This window comes from Streptopelia decaocto, assembly GCF_964273445.1.
Source record: "Streptopelia decaocto genome assembly, chromosome: 1".
NCBI classification, from domain to species: domain Eukaryota; kingdom Metazoa; phylum Chordata; class Aves; order Columbiformes; family Columbidae; genus Streptopelia; species Streptopelia decaocto.
Genome location: NC_138663.1, coordinates 18,739,598 through 18,758,324, shown reverse-complemented (window position 1 = coordinate 18,758,324; position 18,727 = coordinate 18,739,598). Strand labels below are relative to the sequence as shown.

The 18,727-nt window shown below is 35.8% G+C and overlaps 1 protein-coding gene across 2 annotated transcripts in view; it reads right to left on the bottom strand.

Moving 5' to 3' along the window:
* Nucleotides 1-18,727, bottom strand: part of TAFA5 (TAFA chemokine like family member 5) — a gene marked incomplete at both ends in the record, with an annotated part of 408,803 nt that overhangs the window by 173,118 nt on the left and 216,958 nt on the right. For both annotated transcript variants that reach the window (XM_082061455.1, XM_082061456.1), the window contains one exon: nucleotides 7,729-7,878. In XM_082061455.1, coding sequence (XP_081917581.1) covers nucleotides 7,729-7,878 — 150 coding nt within the window. The remainder of the gene's footprint in view (nucleotides 1-7,728; nucleotides 7,879-18,727) is intronic.

Sequence of the window (18,727 nt, the reverse complement as noted above, 5' to 3'; positions counted from 1 at the left end):
TGCAGGTTCAGTCCATTTCCTTTTGTCCTATCACTGGTCACCAGTGAAGATCAGCACCTGCCCCTCCACTGTGCCCCTTGAGGAAGCTATGATGAGGTCACCCCTCAGCCTCCTCTTCTCCAACTTCAAGAAGCCAAGTGACCCCAGCCACCTCTCATGAATCTTGCCTTCAAGGACTTTCACCATCTTGGTCACCCTCCTCTGAACACAACCAAATAGTTTGATGTTCTTCTTATATTGAAGCTTCCAAAACTGCACACTGTACTCCAGGTAGGGCTGCAGTCATTTCAGTTTAGGTACCAAACACTTCATAACATCATGAAGCCCCTACCTATTGTTCTTGACAAAAATATTTCTTTAGGGTAGTTATCGATCTGTTTGCTACCTTCCTAAGCAGAGTTGTTTGTTTGTCATTGGTTGGTTGCTTTTTTGTCATCCAGAACAGGCTATTCCTGTTCTGGATTCTCAGTCAGGAGGGGAAACCTAACATCTCCCTGTATTTCTTACAGACACATCAGTGCTGCCACAGATGCAGCAGCTACTCATATGTTCCTTTCATATCGCTCACTTTCTCTCTTGGGGTTGAACAGTGGCATTTCTTCCCCAGCAACACTTCAATCTCTGACACTTGACATTCACAAGCAAAGCGAATATATGTATTTTATGTAAGCATATTTATAAGATTTTACCAAGTTTGTGATGCTATTTAGATAAAAGCTATTACTTGACTTGGAATGTCACAGGTTGTCCTTAACAGTTTGGAGCAAGAAGCAAAGCAACTGGAGTGAAAGTCAACTTCCTGTGCCTTTCTAAATGAAAAGTCACCCACAAGGTGGAAATTGTCATAATGTGGCAGTACCATGCATACACGGGGAAGCTCATGAGTCACAGAAACAATTTTACTTCCATTGTCAGTAACAGAAAATCTACAGTTCTGATGAGGTTGTCTAGAGGCAGCTGAATGGAAATAAAATGCTGTACATGCTTTGGTGCATCTGTAAGTACAGATTCAATTGTGACTGTGTATATGGGAGTTGGGATGAGGAAAGGGTGAAAGGATTTAGTATTTCATGTTGAAAGTCATGTTATTAAGTCATGTTGAAAACTCAATTGTATACTTATAGTGCTGGCAAAAGCATAGCTGCTACCCTTCCCTCACTGCCTATGCAAAGGAATATAGTTAAGGGTACATTTCTTTTTTTTCTTCTAAAGTTATTTCCAGGTAGGAGTAAATGGAAATTATTAATATTCTAAGGTACAGAATAAGACAAGAAGTCAATGGCTATTTCATAAAAGAGCATACACAGTGTTTGGAACACTGCAGGTACATCATAACAAAAAACTACCAAGAGACTGAGAAGGCTCAAGAAGCTATGCTAAAACTGAAAGTAAGGGTATATAAGCGATGACCAAAATATTATTTTTCTGTTCCTTGAAAGATATTCTAATATTGCAGGGCATTATTACATCCTATCAGTAACATAAGCAGCATTAAATCTGACCCCTACTTATCAACTTGTAGGATTGTTTAAAAGCAATGATTATATATATTTAAAAAAAAAAAAACAAAAAAAACAAAACAACCAACACAACAATAACAAACCTGCTTTATTCTTTAGAAATTAAAACCATGACCACAGTGAGAATATTCCCAGGCAATATTAAACCATTACATGCTAACTTCTGTACTATTTCATGTGGCCTCTCACTCATAAGTGGTCTTAAGTACCTACAAATTAGGGGGTTAACTTTCAGGGCTGCTAGACATCTCCTAGACAGAAGGTCTTCTGCACACACTGGTCACTCAATGAGTTTAACTGTTTAGTGTACGTGAATCATCAAAAATTTAAGAAAACTCTAACCTCTTCTATGATTCTGCAACTGAAATGTTAATATTGACAGTCTTTTTGATACCCGGGCTTTCTATGTGAATAAAGGAAAAACAAAAAATGGATTATATTGTCTTTCAGAACACAAGGAACCAGCAGAATTTTGTTAAGGCCATTTTTCCAAAATGTGTATTAGAGGCAAAATATTCTCGAGTTTATAGTAACCGTTACTCTTTCAGTCTCTCAAGAAGAATAGCAAGGCTAGTTGGATACATGTTCTAACCTTTTAAACTTCATAACTACCTAGCAGAAAAGCCAATTGTTTTGTTACCACCATAATGTAACTAATACCATTTGTCAAGGGTCAAATAGAATCATAAAATCATAGGAAAGTTTGGATTGGAAAAGACCTTAGATCATCTAGTTCCAACTCCCTTGCCACAAGCTGCAATATCTTTCACTAGACTAGGTTGCTCAAAACCCCGTCAACCCTTGCCTTGAACAGTTCCACCACACCTGTCACACCACCTTCATTGTAGGAAATTTCTTCCCTATGTCCAACTGAAACTTACCCTCTTTTAGTTTTAAACCATTGTCCTTTGTCCTGACACTACAGGCCTTGGTAAAAAAGTTTTTATCTGTCTTTCTTATAAGCTCCCTTTATATATTTAAGTAAGGTCTCACCACAGCCTTCTCCAGGATGGACAACCCCAACCCTCTCAGCCTGTGTCCACAGAAGAATTGCTCCAGCCGCCTGATAATTTTCATGCCCAAATAGTCCCACTCTCTTCCTAGACTTAAATCTTTCACACTATACAGCACCTCACCTCTGGTCCAGCAAAATGTCTAGATAGTATTGTCTCCTTTTAATTTCATATCCCACTTTGTCTTTTGGATTGTTTTAAATTGACATATCTTTAATGCAACAAAGTTAAATGTATAATATTTTCAATGAGGAAACATTTGCAAATATCTGCAGTAAAACCAGGATAAAATAATATAAATAGCACATTAACAAACATAAAATATTTTAAATGTAACAGCTAAAATTCTCATTACTGAAAACTACTTTTGTCCTCTTTTTGTTGTTGTTATTGCTGTTTTTTTCCTCCCTAAGTATGGATAAGATATCTTAGAATGAAGAAGCTCTCCAGGTATTAGGCAGTTTTGTCTCAAGTGCATGACCTAGGATTCTATTAATGACCAGTTCTGACCCTACACCTCCCCAGACTCCTTGAGATAATGAGAAAAGCAGGGAATTATTGATCAGAACTAAAGTAGCTTCCTTGTGGATCCTGAGTTTCTGTGTTAAACAAAATCAATCAATGCCAACTGAAAAGCATGTTAATCATAAAGTATGAACAAATGATAGCAACTAAGATTCCATAGAAAATAGTGTTACAATGCTTGCAAAATAAGTAAGACTTTATAAAAACTTTAAGAAGTAAAAAATAACACAAATCAAAATCAAACCAAAACAACAACAAAAAACCACAAAACACAACAACAAACACAAAAAAAACAAAACAAAACAAAAACACAAAAAAAACCCCAAAACAAAACAAAACAAAAACACACCACAAAACCAAAGACTTTGTTTAAAGCATAAATTCTCTGAACATGATGAATTCAGTTACCTGAGATCCAGTTATTCCAAAGTTAGGAATTTTGGATATCAGGATCACTGTCCTGGGATTTCTCATAGCACTTTGTGGACATAAAAGTAACCAGAACTCAAATCCAGAGCATGAGAATCTTCTAATCACAGAATTCAGGTAAGTAAATTAAAGATTGCGAGCCTAATTTTCTCAAGCAATTAAACCACTTCTCTCATACCACTTTTCCTCTCATCAACTCTTTCTATGTTCTGGAGAAAATTGTTGTTTATTTTCGAGCTATAAATACATATTGGACAGAATTACTGAAATCTATTGAACATTTAAATGTTCATCCCACTCTTCTCAGGTTAATATACTTGTATTCTATAAAATGCTTTGGCATAACAAATTTTATGTTCAGATAGATGCAATTCTTGTGAAAGAATGAAAACCATGGGTGCACATGTACACACGCTATTATCAAATACTTTCTGTCACTTGCTTTAAAACAAATTTAAATCAGCAAAGGTACTGGACAAAAATAGAGAATAATTGTTATCTTCCAGTCTCTCACAGGCTCCAGCTTAGAAAACTGATGAAGCTTGACTGACACACAGGGAAATTACTCTGGTGATAAACCAGATGCTATGTTGAAATATAATATCTTATCAAAGTAATGCAACGGAGGTCATTGCTATGGAATTTGATCTCAAAAAAGAGACTAGGGAATGCTAGTTGTAAATAATACTACTATAAGTAAAAGTGCTGCAAACTACTGTCATAATATCACAAAACCTAGATTCATGAATAAAAGTTGCATCACAACCAAACATACCAAATATACATTATGACTCTGTGGGTCTAGGAATGAGGCAATCAACACTAAATCAAGCTTGAAATCAGAGTGAATACTGATGCCATTTTTTCAGATTACATTAGCAATCTGCTATACTTAAAGAGTGCTAGAAAAAAATCAACTACATCAGCACTCTCTATCACAGGGAAACATTTCATGAAAATCTCTATTCTTCACGCTCAGCTCAGATCAAGCCCTAAACACTGCATTTTCATTTTTTAAGAATTCCAGTTTTATCTGCCTGACATATACTGTCTTTCATTTCTTAGAAAAAGTCCTTAGCTGATGTAGCAGTGGAAAGCGGAGTGGATTTTGGTAATCAGCTTGGGACTTACTCTAAGAGCTATGTTGACAAGTGCAATCTCAGACAATGCTTGTGAAGTTTAAGAGCCCTTAAATTACTCACTCTTTTTGCTGCAATAATTGACACTTGCATTTCAGAGCTCCAGGAAATATACAGCATAACTGAATATATTCTAAGGTGCTTCTCTCCATTAAACAATGAACAAATGGAAGCCAGATCCAACATGACATATTTCAAGGTTGTCAAAATCACTGGTTTTGTTACTGAATCTTCAAAACACTCTCTTGCCAGAAGCTGTAACACAATTGCTGGCTAAAGTTTTCTTGTTAGTAGGTTAGCAGGTCACACTCTACTCTCTACTTGCTTCCTTCACAAACGACTTTGTATTAATGATTAAAGGTCTAAGGTCTAATTCTGCTACCTTTACTTGAAAAATAATCTCATTAAAATCCAGACTTTATAAAGAATAAGACTAAAAGAACAAAATCTTTGCAAAGCAAACTGGCACTAAAAAAACCACTGCCCAATGAGACTTTTTTTTCTTTTTGATAGCAGAAATGAAATCTCAAATAGCAATTATTATGACATCAACTGCAATATAAATAAAGAAATTTCGCACATGTCCTATATAAGAAAGCTCAGAGAAGGATTTGTTTGTTTGGAAAATGGGATTCTTCATTGTAAATAAATGAAAATTGTTTGGTTGTTACATTCCTAAACCAGCAGTATTTGACTTAATATCAGAGACAAAACTAGCTTTTCTCAGCCAGAAATTTATGTAGATTGCATATTCTCTCCAGAAGAAAGCTATGTTTGAAACACTTTATTCTAGAAATTAATATAAACAGTACAGAATAATTCAGTGCATATTCCTCAAACTATGAACAGGGTAAATTCACAGATGGATACTTATCAGTCAATGGCCAATTTATCTGCCACCTTTATTTGCAAGAAGATTAGAGACAAGATAAAGTGCTTGTTTATTCTTTCCTATATAATTGTGTTATTGGTATGTAAAACCATATTTTCAACTTAATTCATGAATAAAATCTACAGATCAAAGATTTGCCTTATGCCTTTTTTTTTATTTGGGAGCTTGATAACAGTTGTAGGTATCATTAACCATTTTGAGCTTTGCTTACAAAACATCCCTAGCAGCATCCAGGAAAGCAAAGCAGCACGTCCTACATGTTGTGCAGTTATCATTCTTTGAAAACGGCTCAACATCCTAACTATAAACATTTCACAAAATAATAAAGAATCATGTTATTAGAACTACGTAGTAGAAAAGCTTTAAAAAACGAATAATAATACTTTAACATGGAAGTTAATAGGAAGCCCTGTTTTTCAAATGATGAACTTCCTGTTTATTTTTCAAATGTGGACTATTACATAAGGAATTGGATCTGATTACACAATATCTAACCCTAGATCCTGTCATCAAGTTTGCTGTTTTCATGATCAAGAACACTGAAAGCAAAAGCAGAATTTGAAATAGACCTTCTTCATGAATTCCAAATAAAATAATTAAATAAATAAATAACTTAATACCTCAAACCTTCCATACTTTGAAACATAGCTAATATAGCAATTGGAGGATGAGGTGTAGTCATGTATTCTTACTGACATATACATTCTAGCTATTTCTAGTTTCATCACCGCAGGTGTTTTAAGGCAAGGCAAAGAAACAGTGAGTACCAGTGAGTGCTACATTTGATTTATCTTAGGCACCTCAGATAAGTTACTCTAAGAAGGTGCCTTTTGCTCTCTATTGGGTATAAAGAACAACTAGAGTTACGAGGTTAGACAACTAACTTCGGATAACCAAGATACAGCAAGCAAATGTCACCATAGGCCATAACTGACAGAGGAAAAATTGCGTTTAGTTCCCATCAGATTATGCAAAACTCATATTTTCCCTTAGAATGTTGTTGTTTTAAAAGGGGAAACGTGTTTAATTTTTTAATTGCTAACAAGTATTTTTACTAAAGTTACAACTATAAATGACACAATAAAATAATTCATTTCTTAAGCAATTATGTCTTACGATCTTATAATAAAACAGGAAAGAAGAGAATTACTGGATATAGTATCACATCACGAAAGAGACAGCTAAAAAACTATCTTACAGAGCACCAAAAACAGTGAAAGGAAAATACAAAAATAGAATGTGCATCATGTTCTATATTTAGCCTTGTGGGTAGGCTCTGAAATCTCCTTTGAGCTGTCGTCTTTGATAATCACTGGTAAGACCAAATTCTGAGGCAACAGTAGGGTTTTCTCAGCAATATTTTTATCTGAGGACTCAAACCAGTCAGTATTCAAAAGAAATCTGTGAATTTATTATAGTTCTATACATATAAGCATCTTCTTTTTACTTTTGCTAACTAAGCCTAGATCAAAACATACATTTTTGGGTCAACTATTTTCAATACATCTCAAATTTTATTTTTAATATGAATGGTTGCTATTAGCCTTGCACTGGCACACCTGTCTTGAAGACTGTCTCACTGTTAATGTCTTATTTAGCTCTAAAACAAATTCATTTCTGTCAAAAAAATATTTTGAAGTGAAATATTTTCATACCACCCTGCAAGTCAGCAGTTTTCCAGCTATCACTGCATCTCCAGTGAATCATACAGAATCATCATCTTAAATGGAGAAGGAATGATAGACTTTTGAGGTATATCCAGATAGTATACTCCAACTATAGCATCAGTGTTTTCTTCAATGACATTAACTATCACACATGAGCTTCCCAGTGGTATGAAACCTTTGAAGCTCTCTTGCATATTTTTTTTAATGCTATAAGGAATAAAAACTAGGGGAAAAAACAATGCCATTTCACTGCTGATCCTATCATCACATGCAAAATATAACAGCACCATTCCTTTAACATTCAACTGTGTATCAAGCTAAAAGAAAAGTGAAAATTCCAATTAAAAAATTATAACTGAAATATCTATACTATTAGTAATACTCTTTTAGGGAATTTCAATAGTATTACCATTGCTAGTTGAGGACACATGAAAATTTATTCTACAGAGCTTTTTTTTTTTATTATTTCTTTTTATGATACACTACCAGTTTACACCACTCTTGTATTGGCAGAAACTGATTGAATAGATCTTTGCTTCTTACCATCAACACAGGCTGGCCTTGCTCTTGTGGTACCGGCAATCTGTCCTTTTTTACATGCACAGCGAGCTGTTTGTCGGGCTATAGTCCTTCGGGGCTGGCTGCTATCTCTGTCCAAAGTAACAATCTCACATGTACCTGCAGCCAGTTGACCTGGAAAAAGAACCAGCAACAGGTACCAGAGTCACTGAATGCGCTCCAGGCAATCTATTACAGCTGAACAGAGTCACGGCCTATGTCATAGCAGACACTCCACAATGAATGGGCAGCCAGCTGATGGATAGAATAAAACCAAGATGACATACAATTTTTCCTTGTGGTGGACATATGAAAACCCTGCAAACAGGTTCTGTCAGAAAATGATTATTGTTCCATAAAAGCCAGAGAGCTGAGGTCACATGGGTTACCTTTAACTTATGTTGGCTAAGTAAAGAAACAATCTGCTTTTACAGAAATGAAATTTAAATGGTGTGCTATTTATGTACTTTCAGAAAGAAATTATAAAGTATATAGAAAAAAAACCCAACTTTCCCACATGTCCGTTAATATAATGAAGTCTTAACTGCTTGTAGTGTTGGTTTTGAAAGAAAAAGTCTTTCCAAGTGTGCCCATTTTAACCACTTTGTCAGTCATTTGGCTCTTCATCAAAACTGAAAGATAACTTATTTTCCACCTGACTCGCATCTGAAGTTGCTGGTCTTTTTTCTTTTACTAAATTTACTATGTAACCATCACAAAAATAACAGTAAAATTACACTGCCCCATTACCTCAGTAACTTTGTTTTTATTGACTTCTCCAATATATGTGGCTTTTCCTGAATACTAAGGAAATCCACACCATCTCATTCCACATTTGGACCATGCTAAGAGAGGCAAAACAAGAAGCTGCAAAAATATTTTTTTAATGAAGAATATTAGTCTGAAATAAATGTTATATGTTTAAAATATGCACTTCCTCCGGTGCAACCAATACTATGCTATTAATATACCAAAATACTACCTTTTACAAGCAAGAAAGATATGTTATTGAATTTCAATGCATAGTAAGACTGAAAAAGTCCCAGTTATCACTTTATGTTACATATAATTTCTGGATTTTATGGTACAGTAGTAAAAAAAGTTTCTATGGGATTTTGTCTTTGTAGGCAATCAATTATAAACCTTCAAATAAATATGTGCAAAAATATATCTGCTAATCACATACTTACTATATTTTGTTTTTTAAAAAAAAAAAAGAAGATTGGAACAAATGCAATATTGTAGTTCTAAAAATGTTATGCAGCTTAAATAATATTCATAGTAAATTATATTCATGCTGTTGAAATAGTGAAAAGAATAGAGACAAAAAGCAGAAATTTTAAATCTATATTAACACCAAAATTGGGAAAAAAAAAGCACACACACAAAAAACCAAACCAGAAATACAGATGAATAGTATTTGATTCAAGTCTAAAAGTGGAATGATATTTCTGTGTACTGCATTTTTTCCATTCAGAATACAAGTTTACCCAGCATATTCTTCTCAGAACCAGCTTACAATGCTTCCTGTTGTGTGGATACTGGCTTGAAACTGTCAGAAAAGCAAAATACTGTAGGCTGTCAACAGCACTGTGACTGGTTCATTGCTAAGCCATCTAAATTTTGTTGCTGTGACTCCCACACTGCAGTGAATTACAACACAGTAAAAGTGAGGATCTCAAAGGTTAACACAGAACAAGGTATTCTACAAATTCATGCAAATATATGACACGTATGCAAGCAATATACAGTAGGCATTTATAAATACAGATATGATAGTCACAACAGTGAACACCATCACCAAGGTGCTGGTGCTGGCAACTAAACTATGGTTTAGTCCTGGGTTTCTACTCTTTTCCACCCACTTTGTTAATAAAAACATCTTTGGATAAACATACTGATGAGAGGATTTTCACCCTATTATGTGTTGGGTTTTTATTTCATTTCCTCTGAAATCTTGGATTAGAAAGCAAAGGTTTGGCAAGAAAGATAGTGGCACATGATTTTCCAGATAAGCACAAGGGAAATCCAGCTACACTGAAACATCTTGAACTGAAAAAAAACATTATTTTCTCCCTGATTTCTAATACATTTCATTCTGGGTTGTAGGAGATGCATTGCTCCCAAGGAATACAGCTGTCTTAGTAGATCATGTAAAAAAGACATAATCAGAAGTGTATTTAGATCCTGACCCCTTAGGCATTTGAACATCACGATTACAGCCCTGCATTCAGAATAGAAATTGAATGGAAACCAAAGAAAAAGTGGAAGCACAAATATTATATGTGTAAGTGTGCCTGCAAGTATGGGTTGCCATACTTTTCACTGTCTGTAAGTCTTTATACTATTGTTGCTTTCATTAAAAGATATTGTAAATCATACAATCTAGATGAATCATTATAAAACTCCATTTCAGAGGAAAGGAACCAGTTTTACAACACAGTGAAGGTGAATAAGGACTATACTCAGAAAAAGAGCAATGAGGCTCTTTGTCAAGATAATTTGTGAAAGCAAAAAGCTTTCCAGGGAGCGCAAGTGGTGACAATAAGAATGCGTATAGAAAATCTTTTCTGCCTTTGGACCTGTCCAGTTTTAGTTCTGCATAGGTTCATTTTGAGCCAGCTGAGTTTGTTTTGTTTTGTTTTGTTTTTTCTTTTTTTTTTTGTTTGTTTGTTTTCTTTTTAATTTTATTTTTGTTTATTTTGTTTAGAGATGATAGTTTCTTCCAGGCATAGTGACCTCATTTTTTGCTGAACTTTGAAAACTAGGATACCTAAATGAGAGCAACTGCTATACAAAGATAATGTCATACTGCCTTTCAAGGAATTTTGTACAGCTATTAAAATAAGGGAAAAATGAAAAGATTTTTCAAACATTTCATAAAATTGTTTCTTGCTTGGTTCATTGGGGTATTTTTTGTTTGTTTTGTGGTTTGTTTTTTGTTTTAAAGATCATTTTTCTGTTGCCATTCTTGCTTCTACAGCAGAAGAAAATTAAAAATTATTGTAGAGCTGCAGCAGCTCTTACCACATATATGACACAAATACTTTCTGGTCATTGTATCGCAGGGTGCAAAGTATATAAGTATATTGAGCACTGCAACATAGTGTACATCCACTGTTACTTGGCTTTAGATGGCTGTAAAGCATGAAAAGTATTAGTTAAGGTTATGGAGGTACATCTCCAGAGAGAGAGTCATCCTGTTGTAAAGCATGTCCTCTATGTCTCTCATTAAGTAGAGGGTAAGTCTTCCGGAGTACCTCACTTAGAAAACGTGTAGGCTACTGCTGCTTTTTAACAATTTAATGTAAATGTAAGGTACAAAATGATGAAACAAAAGGAATACAGTTCTTGTAAGTACAGAGTTTCAAGAATTAGGATACCTTTCATTTTCAGGGAAGTTAACATAGTGACCTCTTTTGATGATATAAATGAAAAAAGGTCATTCATCTGTGAGCCTCTGAACACTCCCCACTTCACTCCTAAGCACAGAGAGGAAATCTCAATGCATCAACAGGCAGAGTTTCATGGGAGCTTTTCCAGTGGAGAGATTAAGAGCCACAGTCTATGGAACAGTTACAAAGACTCCATATTTTTAGTAGATGATATTTATGTGCTTGCAGCACAAAAAAAATTCGCTGCTGTCCAAGCTGAATGAAATAATCTTGAGAAAAAGAAAAAAAGGCAAACATCATCAGAAAATTTTGGTTCATTCTTGTCTGAAAGTTTTTCTTCCACTAAAACAATGTCATCTTTTATTATTTTATGAATGAAGCAAAAACATTATTTCAGAGTCACCATCAACCAGTTTACCAAGCAAATGAGTACTTCCTCGTTGTTATTGTTTTAATATTAATTAAATACATATATAAATATATCATATTTTATAACTATTTATTTTATCAGTTTAGTAATTAAGACCTCACAGGATGTTATTTGATTTTGTGTTGTCACCATCTGCTTACTAAACAGAGAAATGGCTCAGGTTCTTTAATTTTCTTCTGTAATGTTGTACCACATTCTTAAAATGTCAGTTGATACGTCCTTCTTCTCTCATACCACAAGCCCACATGCTTCTAGGTGGAACTCTTTAGGGAAACAGGAAATGTACCTGATTCTGAACTAAAAATATAAAATACTAAAAAAACCCCACAAATTAAAATTCCAAATACAACAGGATTAGACTTTTGGCTTCTAGCTTGCACCCATGGGCTTGTTGACAGTAATAGCATACTCAGCATCTATTTTGCTTTTTTCTGAATGAAGTCACATTGTGATAAGTTCTGAAACTGCACTCTGCAAGACTTTCATGGAAGTTTGTAGGATCAGTGAGTTTATGTATACACATTTAGCAAAAGGCACAGGAACTATCTCAAGGTAAAATTATTATATTTTTAAAAGTTCTTTAGTACTTATGTTCTTGAAAGAAAAGAGTTATTGAAAAGTTTAAAAGTAAACAGCTTTTTTAATGTGTATTACTACGAGTCCTCTGTCAACTACATACCATTGCTAGAAGAACAAAGCTTTTCACAGATCTGTATTGTCTGTCATAGATAAAACCCTCAAATAGTAAATATTTTTGTATTACATGGGGTGTACCTGGGATAATATTTAATTTGCTGTGGAGGAAAGCATTTCTGTACTCTAACAGAAAAGAAAATCTGCCTAATCCACATTGATTACAGCAAGCAAGTTACAGATATTATGAGTTTTTAATTTATGCATGCTGAAAAGCTGAAGACTTTCTCTCAAATTCATTTAAATTAACAAAAGCAGATTATGAACTCATGGTATTTTTGGGCACAATGAAAATAAAACTTGATCTAAATATACGGGTCTTTCCAGGATTTTAGATTTCATCCTGATCCAGAAAATCTACTTCTGAATTGTACATGTAGGCTTATATTATAGTTTCAGCGAACAATTTTTCTATGCATCACTAATTTGATGCCTAGCAACACAAGCTCTTTTAGTTCAAAATGCATAAAGTTAGATGTTATTAAAAATCTTGGCTAGATTCAGACACTCTTTTGTCAGTGAACACAATGCAGCAGTTGTTTAAAAATCAGATCATAGGAATACATTCAGTAGTTTTCTATTACAATATTGAAGTCTTTCTGACAACAGAGCCCTGCCAACTCCTGAGCAGAGCTGAATATCAACAATCCCTACTGAAATAAGGGTGAACTTAAGTACTTAGTGTCACTCATGGTTTGCAGTTTGACATTAACTTGAATAAAAATATTTAAACATATTTCAGTTTTTAAAACCCCATACATTTAAGGGGAATTTGAAAATTTTTATATTACAGGTCCTTCCCCAAAGAAAATGTCCCAAAATAAGATCTCTTACACTGAATATCATCCAATTTCAGAGAGTCTTATCACCTTTTCAATTTTATTTCAGAGGGAATTGGTTTGCCCTAAAGAACAACACTCACTTCTAAGCTACAACAGCAAAATTTGTGGAAATCCAACTAGTAAAAAATAAGAAAGAGCAACAAAACTCCTGAAAAATTGTATTTGATTTAACGCAACAGACCAGAATTGGCTCAGCTTCTGTAACTCAGTAGGGTAAAAACCTGTTCAAATGAATCAGCACATTTTCAGAATAACTATCAAAGAAGAACATGGTTTCAGTCTCAATTTATGTGCTGCAAGGGTATTTCCATTTTTCAGTATAATATATTCATGGAAATACACTATTTCCCTTTTCCATTACTAAAGTCACTGACATTGAAAGCATTTGTTTCCAAGATGTTTCCTGTATCATTAAGGACCTTGTATCTTTCTGTTGGAACAAACATTGTGGGTGTTAAAGTAACAGACTGCACAAAGCAATTCTTCAAGCTACTACAGGAAGACAACCTGTTTAAAATAGTTTTTACCAGTTTTTCTTGAGAGTATGATTATGCTGTCAGTAGAAGAAGCCAGGACCAGCGTCACTGAATCAAAAGTAACTGCTGTGGATAATCCTAATCAGTATAAAAAAGATATTAACCTACTGGAGGGTGTCCAGAAGAGGGCTACGAAGTTGGTGAAGTATTTGGAGAGGAAGCTGTATGAGGAGTGGCTAAAGTCACTTGGTTTGTTCAGCCTGAAGAAGCGGAGACTAAAAGGAGACCTCAGCTCAGTCTACAGCTTCATCACAAAGGGAGCAGGAGGGGCAGGCACTGAACTCTTCTCTTTAGTGACCAATGACAGAACCTGAGGGAATGGCAGAAAGATGTGCCAGGGGAGGTTTAGGTTGGACATTAGGGTAAGGTTCCTTACCCAGAGGGTGGTGGAGCACTGGAACAGGCTCACTAGGGCGGTAGTGTCATGGAGGCACCCCAAAAGTCAATTTTAGGTGGACAAGTTCCAAAACAAACTTTATTCTAGCTGGAAAAGTGTAGCAAATAAACCAACTAGAATCAGGGTTTATACAATTATTTAGCACTCTGACAGCATAGAATACAGGTTCAGCTATCAGTTGAGGAGATTATTGGGGTACAACAACATAAGAATGAGGATCCACAACGTGCATGCATACACTCAAAGAAACAAAACCAGAAGCCTCTCACTCCACGGTACCCACATGAAATAATCACTTGCTTGGGTTAGGCGAGGGCTCCCACTTGCCTGGGTCAGGCAAGGACTCATTCAAGGACATATCCAATAGAGAAAAATAACCACTCACCACAGGAGGAGGTGAGGTGCTCTCAGTCCTGGGAAGTCTCCTTAGATGGCATTCCAGTCTAAGGAGTTAAGTCTAAGTCTAAGCAGATCATGGAACTGCTGCTCTGAGAAGATCACTCAAAGGGTGTCTTCGGCAGGGACCCTGTTTTATAACCTGGTTATATTTGGCTGTAGGCATTACAACATGGTCCAGAAGGTTCTCAGCTACTCTGGGCACCGGTGGGGTTGACATATACAGGGACAGGAGTCGGTGGGTCCCCTTCAACTCAGAACATTCTATGATTCTATGAATTTACTGGTGTAACTGACAAGTGCCCAGTAAACTAAAAAGCAGCAGACTGAATTTTTCAAAACTTTCCATATGTCTACTTCATTACAGGTTCAGAGTTATCTTTAACTAGAATCAACCTTTCAATGTAACTTCTGTAGTTTCTCCGTCTTAAAAGGAGTGATTCTGGATTTTAGTGGTATAAAATAAGAGAATTTGGCTCAAAAGATGTGGGTTTAGTGCTCATTTTATGAAAGAAAACTCACTGTAGAACCCAGTTAAGTAAAACTTGCGGATAACAAGAGAAAAAGATGATGAATGCCTTCTCCTTTTAAGAGTCAGTCGAAGTATTTTCAGAGTTATACTGCAACAAAACAGTACATTATGTCCCCTTAGTAATTACTAATCTTATTGCAATTTTCAGACTACCACTTAGCCATCTAAAGCACATAAACAGCACAGACATTAGGAGGATAGGAAAATAGCTTTCAGCCCTTCCATTTTGAAATAAGCAGTAAATTTTAATTAAGATAGATCCTATTCCTCTAAATAGTTGCACAGGAAAGAAAATAGAGTCTGTGGAGATTCAAGATACATTCAGGACCCATTCCGAGATTTCTTTTTTTCCCAGATAAGACTAATGCCCTAACTTATTGCACCTGATACTGCTATTGTATGTAATTGCTTAATATTTTGTTCCATAATTATGAATCATTTCCCCTATATCTTACTATTAAAAACATAACAGAAAGAAAAATAAAAGTAAAACCAAAGTTCAGTAAAAACTAACTTCAAAATTTAAGTTTCTGAAGGCAATACTCAAACAGAATTGTTACAGAGATGAATTCAAGACCAGAAAGGCTTGAAAAATCAAGTCAAGGATGTATAAATAAATGCATAAGCAAGGCATCTGTATAAATGAACCTACTTCTAAAAAATTTTCCTATTTGGTACACTACTTTAAAAAATAATTCATACTGATCCCATGGTTTTAAGACACAGCAATGTCATTTCTCAAATTCCTATGCAGTCTCAGGTCAAAATTGACACATTTGACATGCTGCATTTTAAAAAAACAAACAAAAAAAACCCACAAAAAAACAAACCAAACAAAACAAAACAAACAAACAAAATAAAATCATGGCTGAAGTACAGTATTGAGAGAGAATTCTATGTCAGGGCTGTGAGGGCTAGAACCAACCTCTCTGTCCCCGCCCAAGGCCCAGGTCCCCATTCCAGACCCCCAGGGCCATCAGACCCTTCCTCAGTGATACCACAGCAGGGTCAGTCTTCAGTCCCCCACAGCCCTGCCCAGACATGGGACCCACCAAACCAGGCCCACCCATGGACCCACTGGCCAGGGGGGGTGCCTAGTGCCTGGGCTGGGGTTGCTCTGGTGCCACCCTGGCTGCCAGGTCAGGTCTCCTGGGGAGGATCTTGTCGATTCCAGCACGGAGACCGGGAACCCATCAAGCAGCAGCGCCAGGAGAGCCGGTGACCCGTGCACCTCTCATTTCAGCCACAGAGACCAGAGCTGGCATTTTTGAGAAATGTCTTTAATGCATATTCATACAAAAATCAACTAAATGAATCCCGCTAATGTTGATTTCATTAACATTATAGAAATAATCCCCCCTAGCATAGTAATTTCTGGGGTTTTGTATCGAGTTTCCATGTCTCTTTTTGGATAATGACCTAAAAGCAGGCCTTACAAATAAGGAAATCATATAACCAATGCTACCAAAAATGAGTAGAAATGACAAGGCATTTGAGTCCCTTTCTTTATGAAAGTTCTGCCACTGTGTAAGCCAGTGTGAACCCCAAATCTCAGCTGCACAGAGCTCCTCCAAGGAGGACCTGCAGCTCCCAGGGCCTCCTGCTCACCCCTCCTCATGCAGGCTTAGTTAATTGTATCTGGAAATCTCTATTTCCTCTAAAGGAAATAACTGCATGAATTGAGGATTAAACATAAGATGGGAAGTGGCTGTCACTCTACTACATTCCTAAAAATATTTTAAAATGTTTTAAAAAAAAAAAAAAGGAGAAAAACATCCTTCTATGTCTTTACCAACCTTTACATGTAAAATAAACCTACTCTCTTTATAAAACAAACAGAACAGCCACAAGGGGAAAAATGTTATTGGAGGGATGCTGATATTTCTCTTGAGAAAGACAGGAATAAAAAGCACAGGTTTGTCTAAAAAGCTACTGACATTTGTTGGAGCCAGAAGCTGTATGTCAGGAAGGAACAAGTCTGTTGTGTTAGCAAAATATGTCATTGCAGGGAGCACGAAATCAGTTTGAAGGAACATGCAGATAAAGCCATATATCAGAAGTAGATATAACGTAGCAGCACAGGTAAACAGCATTTTTAACTTCTCCGGTTTTCCTTTTTACATTTAAACTATTTGTTATTCTACAATGACTTGGAAACTATTTACATATGCAACACAGAGTAAAAAGTCATCATACAGTGTCCCTCCAGCTGACAAAAATAGTCTGCACCACAAGATCCTGGATTCAATGGCAGATTTTGGGTAAAATTCAGTCCAGTAGGCGTTACATGGGAAAGGAGAACCAATATGCTGAAATTTTATTTTCTTAGATCTTGTCAATATGTCTTCATCCTTAAACTGCAGAAATAATAACCCCAAACTTCTAATTACCATCTGTTAGGAAGTAAGTAATATCCTATGCAACAAGAATTGTGTCATTACTCCATGCCTGTGGCAGGTTTGAAAACCTGAAGGCCAAAGCGTGCAGCTGAAAACAACCGCTACTTAACAATCTCTAGCCTTGTTTACATGCCATATGCTGACTCATACCTATGAATGAATAAAAAATTAAAATTATGGAAATTTTCTGTCATTTTTGTAGGACAGATGTTATCACACCAAATCATTCACTGTACTCTTAGCAGATCTAAATATTTTCTTTAAAATAAGCCTGTTTATTTTGACTACTGCCTGTAACATTACTTTTCCTTTTTTGCAAAAGCCTATGACAAAAAATCCATTTTCTTTCTAGTAATGGCCCTGTGATGCAAAAGAGGACATGTTTTCTTCTGCTGTTAATTGGGATTAAAACAGCAAAAGAAGCTTCTCCTTGGATTGCAAAGTCAAGTGCAATCTCAGATGTCCCTGTGGGTTTTGATTTAAGGTGCTAAAAGTAATTTAAACCAAAAATATCCAAAGATCTATTTTAACTCCCCAAAAAAGGAAAGAAAAAAAAACAAAAACAAAACCACACAATAACAACAAATAAACCCAACCAACCAACCAACCAACCAACAACAAAACAAAACAAACAAACAAACAAAAAAACAGCCAAACTAAAAAAAACAACAAACAAACAAACAAACAAAAAAAAAAAAAAAACAACTGGAACCAAACCAAAACCAACAAAAAACACAAAACACTGTTTTTTTGTTGGTTTGTTTGTTTGTTTTCCCTTTCCATTCTAGATGGTAGGTTTACCCTGAAATCACTAGATAGTGGAGCATCTCCATTATGAGGAAAGGCTGAGGGAGCTGGGGCTCTTTAGCTTGGAGGAGAAGAGACTGAGGGGTGACCTTATTAGTGTTTACAAATATATAAAGACTGAGTGTCACGAGGATGGAGCCAGGCTCTTCTCAGTGACAACCAATGGTAGGACAAGGGGTAATGGGTTCAAATTGGAACACAAGAGGTTCCACTTAAATTTGAGAAGAAACTTCTTCTCAGTGAGGGTGACAGAGCACTGGAACAGACTGCCCAGGGGGGTTGTGGGGTCTTCTACTCTGGAGACATTCAAAACCCACCTGGACACATTCCTGTGTAACCTCATCTGGGTGTTCCTGCTCCAACAGGGGGATTGGACTAGATGATCCTTCCAATTCCTAACATTATGTGATTCTGTGAAAATGTTCTAATAGCTAGTCTCATTACTTTGCCATTTTTTTCATGGAAAGAGTCCACAAATATTCTCCATACAAAATACAGTCTCTCAAGACTTTGTAGTACTGCAGTTACTGAGAACACAGAGGTACAATCTGTCACAC